Source organism: Scyliorhinus torazame, chromosome 3 (genome assembly GCF_047496885.1).
Source record: "Scyliorhinus torazame isolate Kashiwa2021f chromosome 3, sScyTor2.1, whole genome shotgun sequence".
Taxonomy (NCBI): Eukaryota; Metazoa; Chordata; class Chondrichthyes; order Carcharhiniformes; family Scyliorhinidae; genus Scyliorhinus; species Scyliorhinus torazame.
This window is the reverse complement of record NC_092709.1, coordinates 304740286-304755689: the sequence shown is the minus strand read 5'-3', so window position 1 is coordinate 304755689 and position 15404 is coordinate 304740286. Positions and strand designations below refer to the sequence as shown.

The window sequence follows — 15404 nt, the reverse complement described above, 5'->3', positions numbered from 1 at the left end:
AGCCACGAGGATTGAGGATTGTGTGCCGCAGATCATCCATGAAGACCAGACTGGGTTTGTGAAGGGGAGACAGTTGAACGCGAATGTGTGGAGGCTTTTGAACATTATGATGCCGGTGAGGGAGGGGGAGGCGGAGATAGTGGTGGCGATGGACGCTGAGAAAGCCTTCGATAGGGTAGAGTGGGGGTACCTGTGGGAGGTGCTGAAGAGGTTCGGGTTTGGGGAGGGGTTTGTCAGGTGGGTGAGGCTGTTGTATGAGGTCCCGATGGAGAGTGTGGCCACAAATAGGAGGAGGTCCGAGTACTTTCGGTTGCACCGAGGGACGAGACAGGGGTATCCCCTGTCCCCCCTGCTCTTCGCACTGGCGATTGAACCCCTGGCTATGGCGCTGAGAGAGTCGAGGAACTGGAGGGGGTTGGTGCGGGGTGGGGAGGAGCATAGGGTGTCGCTTTGTGCGGACGACCTGCTGCTGTATGTGGCGGACCCGGTGGGAGGAATGCCAGAGGTAATGAGGATCCTTAGGGAATTCGGGGACTTTTCGGGGTACAAGCTCAATATGGGGAAGAGCGAGCTGTTCGTAGTTCAGCTAGGGGACCAGGAGAGGGGGATTGGCGAGCTCCCACTAAAAAGGGCGGAGAGGAGTTTCAGATATTTGGGGGTCCAGGTGGCCAGGAGCTGGGGGGCCCTGCATAGGCTTAACTTTACAAGGCTGGTGGAGCAAATGGAGGAGGAGTTCAAGAGGTGGGACGCATTGCTGCTGTCCTTGGCGGGTAGGGTGCAGTCAATCAAAATGACTGTGCTCCCAAGGTTTTTGTTCCTGTTCCAGTGCCTCCCAGTGTTTATCCCGAAGGCTTTTTTCAGGCGGGTTAACAGGAGTATAATGGGGTTTGTGTGGGCGCGAGGGACTCCGAGGGTGAGAAGGGTGTTCCTGGAGCAGAGTAGAGATTAGGGGGGGGGGGGCTGGCGCTGCCCAACCTCTGTGGGTACTACTGGGCCGCCAATGCGACGATGGTGCACAAGTGGGTGATGGAGGGGGAGGGGGCTGCATGGAAGAGGCTGGAGATGGCATCCTGTGTGGGTAAGAGTCCGGGGGCGCTGGCAACAGCGCCGCTGCCGCTCCCTCCAAGGAGGTATACCACGAGCCCGGTGGTGGTGGCGGCCCTCAAAATTTGGGGGCAGTGGAGGCGGCATAGGGGGGACGTTGGGGCCTCGGCGTGGACCCCATTATGGGGGAACCACCGGTTCACCCCAGGAAGAACAGGTGGAGGGTTTTCAGGGTGGCACAGGGCAGGGATACGAAAGTTGGGGGACCCGTTTGTGGACGGTAAGTTCGCGAGCTTGGGTGAGCTGGAGGAGAAGTACGGGCACCCCCTGGGGAACACCTTCAGGTACTTACAAGTAAGGGCGTTTGCCAGACGGCAGGTGGTGGAATTCCCGCGGCTACTGCCACACACAATACAGGACAGGGTGCTCTCGGGGGGGTGGGTGGGAGTGGGGAAGGCCTCGGTGGTGGAGTTGAAAGGTAAGTGGGAGGAGGAGTTGGGAGAGGAGATCGAAGAGGGGACGTGGGCAGAAGCCCTAGGGAGGGTGAACTCTGCCTCATCGTGCGCGAGTCTCAGCCTCATACAGTTTAAGGTGCTGCACAGGGCACACATGACCGGGACAAGGATGAGCCGGTTCTTTGGGGGTGAGGACAGGTGTGTTAGGTGCTCATGGAGCCCATCAAATCACACCCATATGTTCTGGGCATGCCCAGCGCTGGAGGAATTTTGGAAGGGCGTAGCGAGGACGGTGTCGAGGGTGGTAGGATCCAGGGTCAGACAGGGCTGGGGGCTCGCAATATTTGGGTTGGCAGAGGAGCCGGGAGTGCAGGAGGCGAAAGAGGCCGGAATTCTGGCCTTTGCGTCCCTGGTAGCCCGGCGAAGGATTCTCCTTCAGTGGAAAGATGCGAGGCCCCCAAGCGTGGAATCCTGGATCAGCGATATGGCAGGGTTCATTAAATTGGAGAGAGTGAAATGCGCCTTGAGAGGGTCGGTACAAGGGTTCTTTAGGCAGTGGCAACCGTTCTTAGACTTTCTGGCAGAACGATAGACATTGGTCAATGGCAGCAGCAGCTCGGGGAGGGGGGGGGGTTTACTTTATTTTTGTTTATGTTATTTACACTGGAGGGTCTGAGGGGGTGAATTACACCTGTTGTGTTAAGTCGGGGTGTTAATGTTAATTGATTATTTATGTACAGGGGAGGGGGAGGTTTGGGGGGTTGCTTTTTTAGATTGTGTTTCGTACTTAACCCTGTTGGGTTCTTTTTTCTTTCCCATTTTGTTATTAATGTTTTATGAAAACCTTTAATAAAAAAAAATTATTTTTTTTTTTTATATAAAAGAAGTGAACCCACTGCAGCAACCAGTGGAGTTAGGAGACAACAGGGCAATGGTAGTTTGATATTTTATTAAGTGGGAGGGTTACGGGTTGTAGACAGTACAGAGCAGAAATCTGCTAACCCAGCACACCCAGGAATCCACAAATTAGCAACTTTATTGATTTGGTTTGATCGATATGCACACTTCCAATACTTACTTGCAAAATAGTCCTTGGGAACAGGACTCACAAGTAGTTGCATTTTTCTCAGAAAAGTAACCTGGGAAACAAGTGGAATTTTAATGAAAATTGCACCCGACTGAACATATTTCAAAATCACTTGATTTTCCTGCAAGTATATTCAATTGACATACATTAACAAGTGAGGAATCAAGTCCTTGCAGTCTAGGGGGGAAACTGGCCTGTATAACAACCCACCACCTCAACCCACCTAGCCTTCCAGTCCGGGGAATAACTGGGCTGATAATTACACCGTGGTCTCTGCTCCCCTCCCAGCGGAAAGGTTGAGGGGGAAACCCACCCACAATTTAACACCGTGGGTACCAGTCATCCCAGGGCCAAACAGCAGTGTCTACTGCTGGGACTGCACGTGGTCCCCGATGCGGAGCAGTGGCAGCAAGTCCAGGGGTCTCATTAAGGAGGGATGAGGGAGTTAGAGCTGGGTTCAAGAGGCCTCTTCCCACCCCCACCCCCCCGCATAAAAAGGAAGTTCTCCCCTTACCCGACACAGTCTACACAGATAGAGCCGCTGGCCCCCCACCACAAGTAGAGTACCTGTGGCCAGACGAGACCCATCAGTGACCATGAATTGGTCAAGGAAAGGACCCAATAGGTCCAAGTGTGGAAGGGAAAGGTGCCTAATGCTTTCTCCGTTGAACTTCAGACAGATCAGGAGCAGGTAGGATGGTCACCCACTGGATGCTACGAAAGTGAATGACTCCCTCAAATGCCCAGCTCATCATTTACACGGAATCATCAAGCACTGATCAGCAGCAGATAGTGAGAGATTTCGGGAGGTCATTGACAAATAGATGAAATAGGCAAACACCCAAAAAGATAAAATCTAAGTGTCAAATGATGCATTTTGAGAAAGAAAGAAGCAGCAATACAAAATGGTATAACTTTAAAAAGAGAGAGGAAGAGAGAAACCCACAGGATTTCATTTAACTAGATTTTTGATGGTAGCAGGATTGGTCAATGAGGCACGTTAAAATAAAAAAGCACCCAGGAACCTGCACAAGATGCCGATAGTGCAGAGCGGTGAACCTTGCTATATTACCCAGTGGGTTAGAACGATCATAGTCTCAGGAGAAGGGATCAGCCATTTAGGACCAAGATGTGGAGGAGATATTTCTGCATTCAGAAGGGTTGTGAATTTTGGATACCCCAGAGAGCAGCGAATACTCAGGTTATATTCAAGACAGAGACTGATAGATCAGATCTTTGGGCAGTAAAGGGAATCGAGAGCTGTAAGGATTGGACAGGAAGGTGCAGCCATAAGTGACAGAGCGGATTCAATGGGCTGGAGAAACTGGGATTTTGCTCCTCAAAAGCAGGTTCAGGGAGAATTCATAATAGTGAGAAAAAAAAACTTATGAAGAGTTGGGAGGAACTGGTTCCACTAGAAGCAGAGTCTGCAATCCGAGGATATAGATTTGAGATAACTGACAAAATGTAAAGGGGAAAAGCCGAAGAATGATTTTTTTTTTTTTTTTAAACCAGAAAAAAAATAATAAAACAAGCAGAATATTGTTCCAATCTGGAATATACTGCCTGGTGGAAGCAGATTAATTGCTAACTTTCAAAAGAGAACTGGATAAACTTGAACATTTTCAAAACAGCAGTGGAAGAGCAGGGGAGTGGAACTAACTGCTGAACTATTCTCAAAGGGGCAGGTCTTGGGCAGCACAGTGGCCTAGTGGTTAGCACAGCTGCCTCACGGCGCTGAGGTCCCAGGTTCGAATCCCGGCTCTAGGTCACTGTGCTTGTGGAGTTTGCACATTCTCCCCATGTCTGCGTGGGCTTTGCCCCCACAACCCAAAGATGTGCAGGGTAGGTGGATTGGCCTCGCTAAATTGCCCCTTAATTGGAAAAAATAATTGGGTACTCTAAATTTATTTTAAAAGGGGGGCAGGTCTTCACGGCCGAATGTATCATTCCATGAATTAATAGAAAATGTGTGCCCCATATCATAGCCAAACATGCTGAATACATTATATCAGTGCGGATGGTCATCTGCAAAGCAGCTTACAAATATAAACAAGCATGGAACAAAGGCTCAACATTTTACAAGCTCAATGAAAATGGATTAAATCCCAAACAGAAAAAAAAACCAAGACCTCGTCGCAACAAGTCTGCCTCTTTTCTTACCCTCCCCTTCCCCCGCAAAAAAGATGCAGCAGGGCATTTAAATTGGCATTTGGTTTGGCGGGAGTGTGATATCGGCTGGGCGGGAGGGTCTGTAAACCCCTGGCCCAAGTTAATTTGGGAGAAGGAGTTTATTTTCAGAGCTGTTTCACGTACAGGAAGCACAATGCAGCAGGAGCAGTTCTATCAATCTTCTCCCTTCGGTTTAAAGCTTGATGCACTATCAATTACGACGAGGCGAGAGTAGAATGTAATCGAGGCTTTTTACACTAAGATGTGTGCCATCCTACAGCAGCTGACGAAATGGCTGCTGTTCAGAGAGCACACACATTTATACTCCACCTACTGGGCGGAGCCAGCAGGCAGGGATCTACCCCCGTACCTGTAGTACAGGGCCTTACCGTAATACCCATATATACAATATAATACAACAGTGGTGACTACCACAAAGCTCCCTTCTTTTAGTTTAAAGAGAATGCAAAACATGTGCGGGGGGGAAAAAAGGAGTGAGCACAACAGTCCACTTTTAAAACTCAACTTGCGCAGCAAAGCAAACTGAATAAACATATGTTTGTTCCATTTACCTTCCAAGAGTTGTACGACAAGGGGAGAAGAATGCAAAGGACAGAAGACACAGCAATATTACTGCATTGCCAACCCTCCCACCCTAATCCCAGCCCATCTTCGCTGGACTCTCACATGGCAAGAGGAAGGCAGTTTTACCTGGAAAACATGCTCGGCACGATTTGGAACCAGTTTCATTGGCAAAATACCCAGCTTCGCAGGATTGGCATTCTGTACTCCCTGTAGAGCTGTAAAAATAGATACCAAATTATTACATTCAAACTTAAAATGACTTGTACAGAAAGCATAAAAATTAAATTAAAAATGGTCAATTGTGAAGATTCAATCCTATAGGTTAAATTGGAGACGATTATACAAGAATCGCAAACCTTTCTCCTTCAAATCCACTTTACTGCACAAGGGATCTTTTGCTCCCTCGTGTGACGATTCATTTCTGCACGATTTTATTGGCTAAACTGAAGAAATATGTGGACCAAAATTCCAGACATATCTGAATTTGGACCCATACCCAGGAAATGAGGGGCAGCGTCATAACATTGTTCGTCACTCATAACATTTACAAAGCATCAGTATGAAGACGGCCAAATGAGCAATTACACGCAAACCCACACACAAATTACTTTGTAATAAATAACATTCCTCTCATGCCATTTATAAACAAAAGTCTATTTGATTATTGGGCATGGAGAACATGATTGCTTTTTGTTAAAAATGTATTCTCGCCAGCTGAGGGCAAGGAGACGGAGGTGGTGGTTGCGCTAGACGCAGAAAAGGCATTTGATCGAATAGAATGGCGGTATTTGATGGCAGTTCTTGAGAGGTTTGGGATCGGGCCGAGATTTACGGAGTGGGTACAACTATAGAGGAACCGATGGCGAGAGTCCGCACAAACATCATGAGTTTGGGGTACGCACTGGGGGACCAGGCAGGGGTGTCCTATGCCCCCTCTGCTATTTGCTTTAGCGATAGAGCTTTTGGCCATCGCTTTAAGGAGTTCGGGACTGTGGAAGCGAATAGTACAGGGGCCCTGCAAACCATGTGCATATGTTTTGGTCCTGTCTGAAGCTAGAGAGGTATTGAAGGGAGGTTTTCAGTATCATTTCGGGGGTACTACATGTGGACTTGGAACTAGGGCCCATTTTCGGGGGGTCAGGCAGGTACGAATGTTTTAGCCTTCGCCTCACTGATTGCCCGGACCCCCTGTTGGGGTGGCGGGGGGGAAGAATCTACTTGAACTTCTGACTCTCGAGAAGGTGAAATTTGAGCTGAGGAGGATGAAGGAGGGGGTTTTACAATTCATGGGGACTGTTTATTATGCACCTTCAAGACTTAGGGGGCTGGGGTTATTGTTATTTTTAATTACACTGTTTACTGATTGACTGTTAATTTTTTACCTGGATCGTATGGGTGCTTTTTTTTGGATCTGTATATTGAAGGGGTGCTGGTTTTGTTTGGGGGATTGTTACTGTATTTGTTTTTTGGTTTGTTTTTCCTTTTGTTGTTGATTTGATGTAAAGGTTGAAAATGAGGAGAATAATAGGATTTTAAAAATTATTCTTTCATAGGATGTGGGTGTCTTCTGTGGCCCATGCCTAGTTACCCTGAGTTCAGTGGCTTGCTCGGTCATTTCAGAGGGCAGTTAAGAGTCAGGCACATTTCGGTGGGTCTGGAGTCACATGCAGGTCAGACTCGCAGATTTCCTTCCCTGATGGGCACAAGCGAATCAGATGGCTTTTTCTAACAATCAATGACATGTTCTTATGTTATGTGCCCATGAAACGAAGAACACAAGAGCTAGGAGTAAACAGTATGCATTTCAGTCACTCAAGCCTGCTCTACCATTCAATACGATCATGACGGATATCATCTTGAACTCATCTCTACCTTCCTGGCCGCTGCCCAGAACCCTTCATCCCGCTACTGATTAAAAACCTATCTTCTCAAATTTGTTTACTGCACCTGTGTCCTCTTCAGTCTGGGGTAGAGAATTCCACAGATTCACGAACCTAAGTGAAGTAATTCCTCCTCATTTCTGTCTAAATCTGCCACTCCTTAGCCTAAAACTATGGCCTCTCGTTCCAGAATGGCCAACAAGGGGAAACATCCACTCTACATCTACCCTGTCAATCCCCTTTACATCTTATATACTTCAATTAGATATCCTCTTATTCTTTTGAACTCCAGAACACTCTTCATAAGCCAAGTCCTTCATTCCTGGAATCAATCAAGTGAATCTTCTCTGTGAACTGCCTCAAGTGCTGCAGATGAGGTCTCACCAATGCCCTGTACAGTTGCGAAAGCACTTCCCTACTTTTATGCTCCATTCCATTAGCAATGAATGCCAAAATTCCATTTGCCGATCCAATTACCATTACGGAGACTGGTGGAGTGATGACCAGTAATGGAGCAGCACAGAGCTTCGAAGGAGTTGCAGGGCTGCAGGAGGTTACATTTTCAAATCCCTCTCTATCTATAAGAATCAAAAAGTGGAGACGTTACCAGATCAGGAGCTAAACGACAGCAGGCATCAATCAGGGTGATGTTTAGAATAATTAAGTCAGGAAGTGACGGTATCGATTAGTGTTCCTGTGATGAACGGTTACTGTCTTATCATCATGTAAGGTGATGTCCCCTTTAAGACCGGGCTTGGAACCCTGGGGACTCCTCCTCTGGCTCCGCCCATCTGGGAGCCATACATAAAGGCCTGCCTCATGGTCTGTATAGCAGTCAGCTCTCGTCCATAGTGGTAGCATAGTTATTAGTCTAATAAAGCCTTCTTTACAGTTTAATCTCTAAGCATCATTATTGAGGGTACCTCAATTTATTAGACTAAACTAGATTCAGGATGGACGCAGGCCTAAAACCAGAGAAGCTCAATCTGGAAGCACGAACGCCGGAGGCAAAGGAAATTTTTAAATACTGGCTGCGGTGCTTCGAGGCCTACCTGGACTCCGCAGAGACTCCCATCCTGGGGCCACGCAAGCTGCGTCTACTCCACGCCCGGGTGAGTCACAGAATCTCCGCCACGCTCGAAAAGGCGACGGCTTATGATGCGGCGATTGAGTTGCTCCGCAAGCGGTTTGTCAAACCCGTCAATGAGGTGCACGCCCGGCATCTGCTCTCTACCTGCCGGCAGCGCTCGGGGGAAATCGCTCGACAAGTTTGTTGAGAAACTCACCGCGCTTGCCAGGGACTGTGACCATCAGGATGTGACAGGGGAAGTCCACATGAACCTGCACATCAGGGATGCTTTCGTGTCCGGAATCCGCTCGACCTACATCCGGCAGCAGCTGCTCGAAAACGGGGCAAAAGACCTCCAGGAGACGCTAACGCTCGCCTCCTCGCTGGAGGTGGCCCGACATAACTTGGGTACGTACCCCGCGGACTCTACCAGCGCCCCCCGGTCTTCCTCAGACTCACCCGTATTACAGGCCTGCGCCAAGCGGCGACCCGCTCACCATGGGGGCACACCTTGCTACTTTTGCGGGCAGGGCCAGCATCCACACCCACGCTGCCCAGCCCGCTCCGCGATCTGCAGCGACTGCGGGAAGAAAGGGCACTTTGCGAGGGTCTGCCTGGCCAGACCCAGGGGCCAGAAAAACAAAGAACAGCCGGCCCGAAAATCAAGCTCTCAGGCCCGCAGGCCTCGCAATGCTGCTGCGCACCGACCCGACACCCCCTCTTCTGACACAACATCAGCCTCGTGCGAATCATGGGAGCGGCCATCTTGTCGGCGGCCAATTCTCGACCCGACACGCGCAGCCAGCGGCGGCGGCCATTTTACGAGTCCGATTCGGCTGACGCCTCAGACTACCCGCGACTGGGTGCGATCACCCTCGATCAAACTCGGCCAAAACACCTGCAGAACTCCATGATGGAGGTCCAAGTCAACGGGCACGACACTGCATGCCTCTTCGACTCCGGGAGCACGGAGAGCTTTATCCACCCTGAAACGGTAAGGCGCTGCTCCCTACGCACCCATCCCGCATCCCAAACCATAGCCCTCGCATCTGGGTCCCTCTGGGTAAAAATCACGGGGTACTGTATTGCGGCTCTCTCGATCTAGGGTGCCAAATACACCCGTTTCAAATTTTATATCCTCCCTCACCTCTGCGCCCCCCTGCTGCTCGGACTGGATTTCCAGTGCAGCGACCGAAGCCTGATACTGAAGTTCGGCGGACCCTTGCCCCCACCTCACGGTGTGCTGCCTTGCGACACTGAAAGTCGCACCCCCCTCGCTATTCGCTAACCTCACTCCCGACTGTAAGCCCGTCGCCACCAGGAGCCGGCGCTACAGTGCCCAAGATCTGGCTTTTATCAAGTCAGAGGTCCAGCGTTTACTGGGAGAGGGGGTCATCGAGGCTAGCAACAGCCCTTGGAGAGCGCAAATGGTGGTAGTCCGGTCCGGGGAGAAGTAACAGATGGTCGTGGATTGTAGCCAGACCATAAACCGATTCACGCAGCTTGATGCGTACCCCCTTCCTTGCATCGCGGAAATGGTAAATCAGATCGCCCAATACAGAGTCTTTTCCACGGTCGACCTCAAATCTGCCTACCACCAGCTCCCCATCCGACCAAAAGACCGCCCCTATACTGCCTTCGAAGCAGCCGGCCGGCTCTTCCACTTCCTCAGGGTCCCCTTTGGTGTCACAAATGGGGTCTCCGGAGGGTTCCGGGTGCGGCGATGACCAGCTGAGTCGCACGTTTCGGCAGCTCCCTGTGAAACGGACTTTTGGGCTCTTGGTAGGAGCCCCAACGGCAATTTTGACGGCTAAAAACACTGTGCGGTAAACCAGAAGGGAATCCCCCCTGGATACGGATGGAAAAAGGAGGAGAGAGTGGCCAGATTGCAGTGGATCCTTTAGAACAGCGGCAAGGAAGGCAAGCAAAAACCAAGATGGCGTCGGAAGGTGGCAGTTTAACATGGGGCCCTGAACAACAAGAGTTCTTGAAATGCTGTGTGGAAGATGTCATGATATTCAAACACACACATCATGATAGACACACCAACAGACAAATCAGAACATACAACACCACAACCAATGACAGAAAGATATAAAAGCACAGACACGACCCCCGGTGGTCAGTATTAGCTGCAGAGGAGGACCAGGACAGATCTGTTACCAAACACACTCAGGGAGACAGCACGTGCAGAGTATCCAGAACGAACTGTATTATAAGAGTTAAAATAAAATAGAGTTGTACCACATACAACTGTGTTGGCTCATCTGTGCACCAGAGCACCCAACACCACAGAAGAGTTAAAAAAGGAAATGAAGAAAGAGCTGTTGGCCCCGATACTACAGGCGATCGAAGGGCTAAAGGAGGAACAAAAGACCCAGGAGCGGGAGCTTCGGGTCGTGAAGGCAAAGGCAGCCGAGAATGAGGACGATATACAGGGCCTGGTGGTGAAGACGGAGACGCGGGAGGCACATCAGAAACGATGTGTGGAAAGGTTGGAGGCACTGGAAAACAACGCAAGGAGGAACAACCTGAGGATTCTTGGTCTTCCTGAAGGTGTGGAGGGAGCGGACGTCGGGGCATATGTGAGCACGATGCTGCACTCGTTAATGGGAGCGGAGGCCCCGGCGGGTCCGTTGGAGGTGGAGGGAGCATACCGAGTGATGGCGCGAGGACCGAGAGCAGGAGAAATTCCCAGAGCCATAGTGGTGAGATTCCTCCGTTTTAAGGATAGAGAAATGGTCCTTAGATGGGCGAAGAAAACTCGGAGCAGTAAATGGGAGAACGCGGTGATCCGCGTTTATCAAGACTGGAGTGCGGAGGTGGCGAGAAGGAGGGCGAGCTTTAATCGGGTCAAGGCGGTGCTTCATAAAAAGAAGATAAAATTTGGAATGCTGCAACCGGCAAGACTGTGGGTCACATATCGAGGGAGGCACCACTACTTTGAGACGGCGGATGAAGCGTGGACTTTTATTGTGGAAGAAAAACTGGAATGAGCGGGTTATTAAAAAGAACGTTCGAACAAAGTGGTGGGGCGAATGTGGGGGGCAAAGAGGGGTTTTATGTACTAATCCTGCGATGTGGTAACTTTTCTCTCTCCCACAGGTGGTGATGGGGGGAGGAGGGGAGGTGGAGGAGATGGGGCGTTGGCCATTGGGGGCGGGGCCAAGGGAGAAGCGCGGGCTTGGTTCCCGCGCTATGATAATCATGGCGGGAATAGAGAAGCAGGAAGGAGGGGGCGTCGCACGGTGCGAGCCGAGGTCACGGGGGGAAGCCGAGGTCAGCCAGAGTTTGCTGACTTCTGGGAGCAACATGGGGGGAGTAATTACGCTAGCGGGGGATCTAGCGGGGGGGGTGGGAGGGGGGAATTACTGGGTTGCTGCTGCTGGGGAGAGGGGGGAGCTGGTATGGGAGAGGATGGGCGGGGGGGCACTGCCTGGGGGAGATACAGCTGCGTGGGAACTGGGTGAGGAGCTGGAAAAAGGTGATGGCTAATCGACAAGGGGGAGGGGTAGGAAGCCCCCCAACTCGGCTGATCACGTGGAACGTGAGAGGGCTGAACGGGCCGATAAAGAGGGCACGGGTACTCGCACACCTTAAGAAACTTAAGGCAGATGTGGTTATGTTACAGGAAACGCACCTGAAACTGATAGACCAGGTTAGGCTACGCAAAGGATGGGTGGGGCAGGTGTTCCATTCGGGGCTAGATGCGAAAAACAGGGGGGTGGCTATATTAGTGGGGAAGCGGGTAATGTTCGAGGCAAAGACTATAGTGGCGGATAACGGGGGCAGATACGTGATGGTGAGTGGCAAACTACAGGGGTAGACGGTGGTTTTGGTAAACGTACATGCCCCGAACTGGGATGATGCCAATTTTATGAGGCGGATGCTAGGATGCATTCCGGAACTAGAGATGGGAAAGCTGATAATGGGGGGAGATTTTAATACGGTGTTGGAACCAGGGCTGGATAGGTCGAAGTCCAGGACTGGAAGGAGGCCGGCAGCAGCCAAGGTGCTTAAAGATTTTATGGAGCAGATGGGAGGTGTAGACCCGTGGAGATTTAGCAGACCTAGGAGTAAGGAGTTCTCGTTTTTCTCCTATGTCCATAAAGTCTACTCGCGAATAGACTTTTTTGTGCTGGGTAGGGCATTGATCCCGAAGGTGAGGGGAACGGAGTATACGGCTATAGCCATTTCGGATCACGCTCCACACTGGGTGGACTTGGAGATAGGGGAGGAAACAGGAGGGCGCCCACCCTGGAGAATGGACATGGGACTAATGGCAGATGAGGGGGTGTGTCTAAGCGTGAGGGGGTGCATTGAAAAGTACTTGGAACTCAATGATAATGGGGAGGTCCAGGTGGGAGTGGTCTGGGAGGCGTTGAAGGCGGTGGTTAGAGGGGAGCTGATATCAATAAGGGCACATAAAGGGAAGCAGGAGAGTAAGGAACGGGAGCGGTTGCTGCAAGAACTTTTGAGGGTGGACAGACAATATGCGGAAGCACCGGAGGAGGGACTGTACAGGGAAAGGCAAAGGCTACATGTAGAATTTGACTTGCTGACTACAGGCACTGCAGAGGCACAATGGAGGAAGGCACAGGGTGTACAGTACGAATATGGGGAGAAGGCGAGCAGGTTGCTGGCACACCAATTGAGGAAAAGGGGAGCAGCGATGGAAATAGGGGGAGTGAGGGATGAGGAAGGAGAGATGGAGCAGGGAGCGGAGAGAGTGAATGGAGTGTTCAAGACATTTTATAAAAAATTATATGAAGCTCAACCCCCGGATGGGAGGGAGAGAATGATGGGCTTCTTGGATCAGCTGGAATTTCCCAAGGTGGAAGAGCAGGAAAGGGTGGGACTGGGAGCACAGATCGAGGTAGAAGAAGTGGTGAAAGGAATTAGGAGCATGCAGGCGGGAAAGGCCCCGGGACCGGATGGATTCCCAGTCGAATTCTATAGAAAATATGTGGACTTGCTCGCCCCGGTACTGACGAGGACCTTTAATGAGGCAAAGGAAAGGGGACAACTGCCCCCGACTATGTCTGAAGCAACGATATCGCTTCTCTTAAAGAAGGAAAAGGACCCGCTACAATGCGGGTCCTATAGACCTATTTCCCTCCTAAATGTAGATGCCAAGGTCCTGGCCAAGGTAATGGCAATGAGAATAGAGGAATGTGTCCCGGGGGTGGTCCACGAGGACCAAACTGGGTTTGTGAAGGGGAGACAGCTGAACACGAATATACGGAGGTTGTTAGGGGTAATGATGATGGCCCCACCAGAGGGAGAAACGGAGATAGTAGTGGCGATGGATGCCGAGAAAGCATTTGATAGAGTGGAGTGGGATTATTTGTGGGAGGTGTTGAGGAGATTTGGTTTTGGAGAGGGGTATGTTAGATGGGTGCAGCTGTTGTATAGGGCCCCAGTGGCGAGCGTGGTCACGAATGGACGGGGATCTGCATATTTTCGGCTCCATAGAGGGACAAGGCAGGGATGCCCTCTGTCCCCATTATTGTTTGCACTGGCGATTGAGCCCCTGGCGATAGCGTTGAGGGGTTCCAAGAAGTGGAGGGGAGTACTTAGGGGAGGAGAAGAGCACCGGGTATCTTTGTATGCGGACGATTTGCTACTATACGTGGCGGACCCGGCGGAGGGGATGCCAGAAATAATGCGGATACTTGGGGAGTTTGGGGATTTTTCAGGGTATAAATTGAACATGGGGAAAAGTGAGTTGTTTGTGGTGCATCCAGGGGAGCAGAGTAGAGAAATAGAGGACCTACCGTTGAGGAAGGTACCAAGGGACTTTCGTTACCTGGGGATCCAGATAGCTAAGAATTGGGGCACATTGCATAGGTTAAATTTAACGCGGTTGGTGCAACAGATGGAGGAGGATTTCAAGAGATGGGATATGGTATCCCTGTCAATGGCAGGGAGGGTGCAGGCGGTTAAGATGGTGGTCCTCCCGAGATTCCTCTTTGTGTTTCAGTGCCTCCCGGTGGTGATCACGAAGGCTTTTTTTTAAAAAAGGATTGAAAAGAGCATCATGGGTTTTGTGTGGGCCGGGAAGACCCCGAGAGTGAGGAAGGGATTCTTACAGCGTAGCAGGGATAGGGGGGGGCTGGCACTACCGAGCCTAAGTGAGTATTATTGGGCCGCTAATATTTCAATGGTGAGTAAGTGGATGGGAGAGGAGGAGGAGGGAGCTGCATGGAAGAGATTAGAGAGGGCGTCCTGTAGGGGGACTAGCCTACAGGCTATGGTGACAGCCCCATTGCCGTTCTCACCGAGGAACTACACCACAAGCCCGGTGGTGGTGGCTACACTGAAGATTTGGGGACAGTGGAGACGGCATAGGGGAAAGACTGGAGCCTTGGGGGGGTCCCCGATAAGAAACAACCATAGGTTTGCCCCGGGGGGAATGGATGGGGGATATGGAATGTGGCAAAGAGCAGGAATAACGCAACTGAAAGATCTGTTTGTGGATGGGAAGTTCGCGAGTCTGGGAGCGCTGACCGAGAAATATGGGTTGCCCCAAGGGAATGCATTCAGGTATATGCAACTGAGGGCTTTTGCGAGGCAACAGGTGAGGGAATTCCCGCAGCTCCCGACACAAGAGGTGCAGGACAGAGTGATCTCAAAGACATGGGTGGGGGATGGTAAGGTGTCAGATATATATAGGGAAATGAGGGACGAAGGGGAGACTATGGTAGATGAACTAAAAGGGAAATGGGAAGAAGAGCTGGGGGAGGAGATCGAGGAGGGCCTGTGGGCAGATGCCCTAAGCAGGGTAAACTCGTCGTCCTCGTGTGCCAGGCTAAGCCTGATTCAGTTTAAGGTATTACACAGGGCACATATGACTGGAGCACGGCTCAGTAAATTTTTTGGGGTGGAGGATAGGTGTGCGAGGTGCTCGAGAAGCCCAGCGAATCATACCCATATGTTTTGGTCATGCCCGGCACTACAGAGGTTTTGGATGGGGGTGACAAAGGTGCTTTCAAAAGTAGTAGGAGTCCGGGTCGAACCAAGCTGGGGGTTGGCTATATTTGGGGTTGCACAAGAGCCGGGAGTGCAGGAGGCGAGAGAGGCCGATGTTTTGGCCTTTGCGTCCCTAGTAG

At 50.9% G+C, this 15404-nt stretch overlaps 1 protein-coding gene across 1 annotated transcript in view; it reads right to left on the bottom strand.

Moving 5' to 3' along the window:
- LOC140409218 (uncharacterized) overlaps nt 1-15404 on the bottom strand; it is a 116313-nt gene that overhangs the window by 12380 nt on the left and 88529 nt on the right. Inside the window, exons 4-5 of the mRNA XM_072497495.1 lie at nt 5470-5558; nt 2578-2638 (exon numbers count right to left, since the gene is read on the bottom strand). Coding sequence (XP_072353596.1) covers nt 2578-2638; nt 5470-5558 — 150 coding nt within the window. The remainder of the gene's footprint in view (nt 1-2577; nt 2639-5469; nt 5559-15404) is intronic.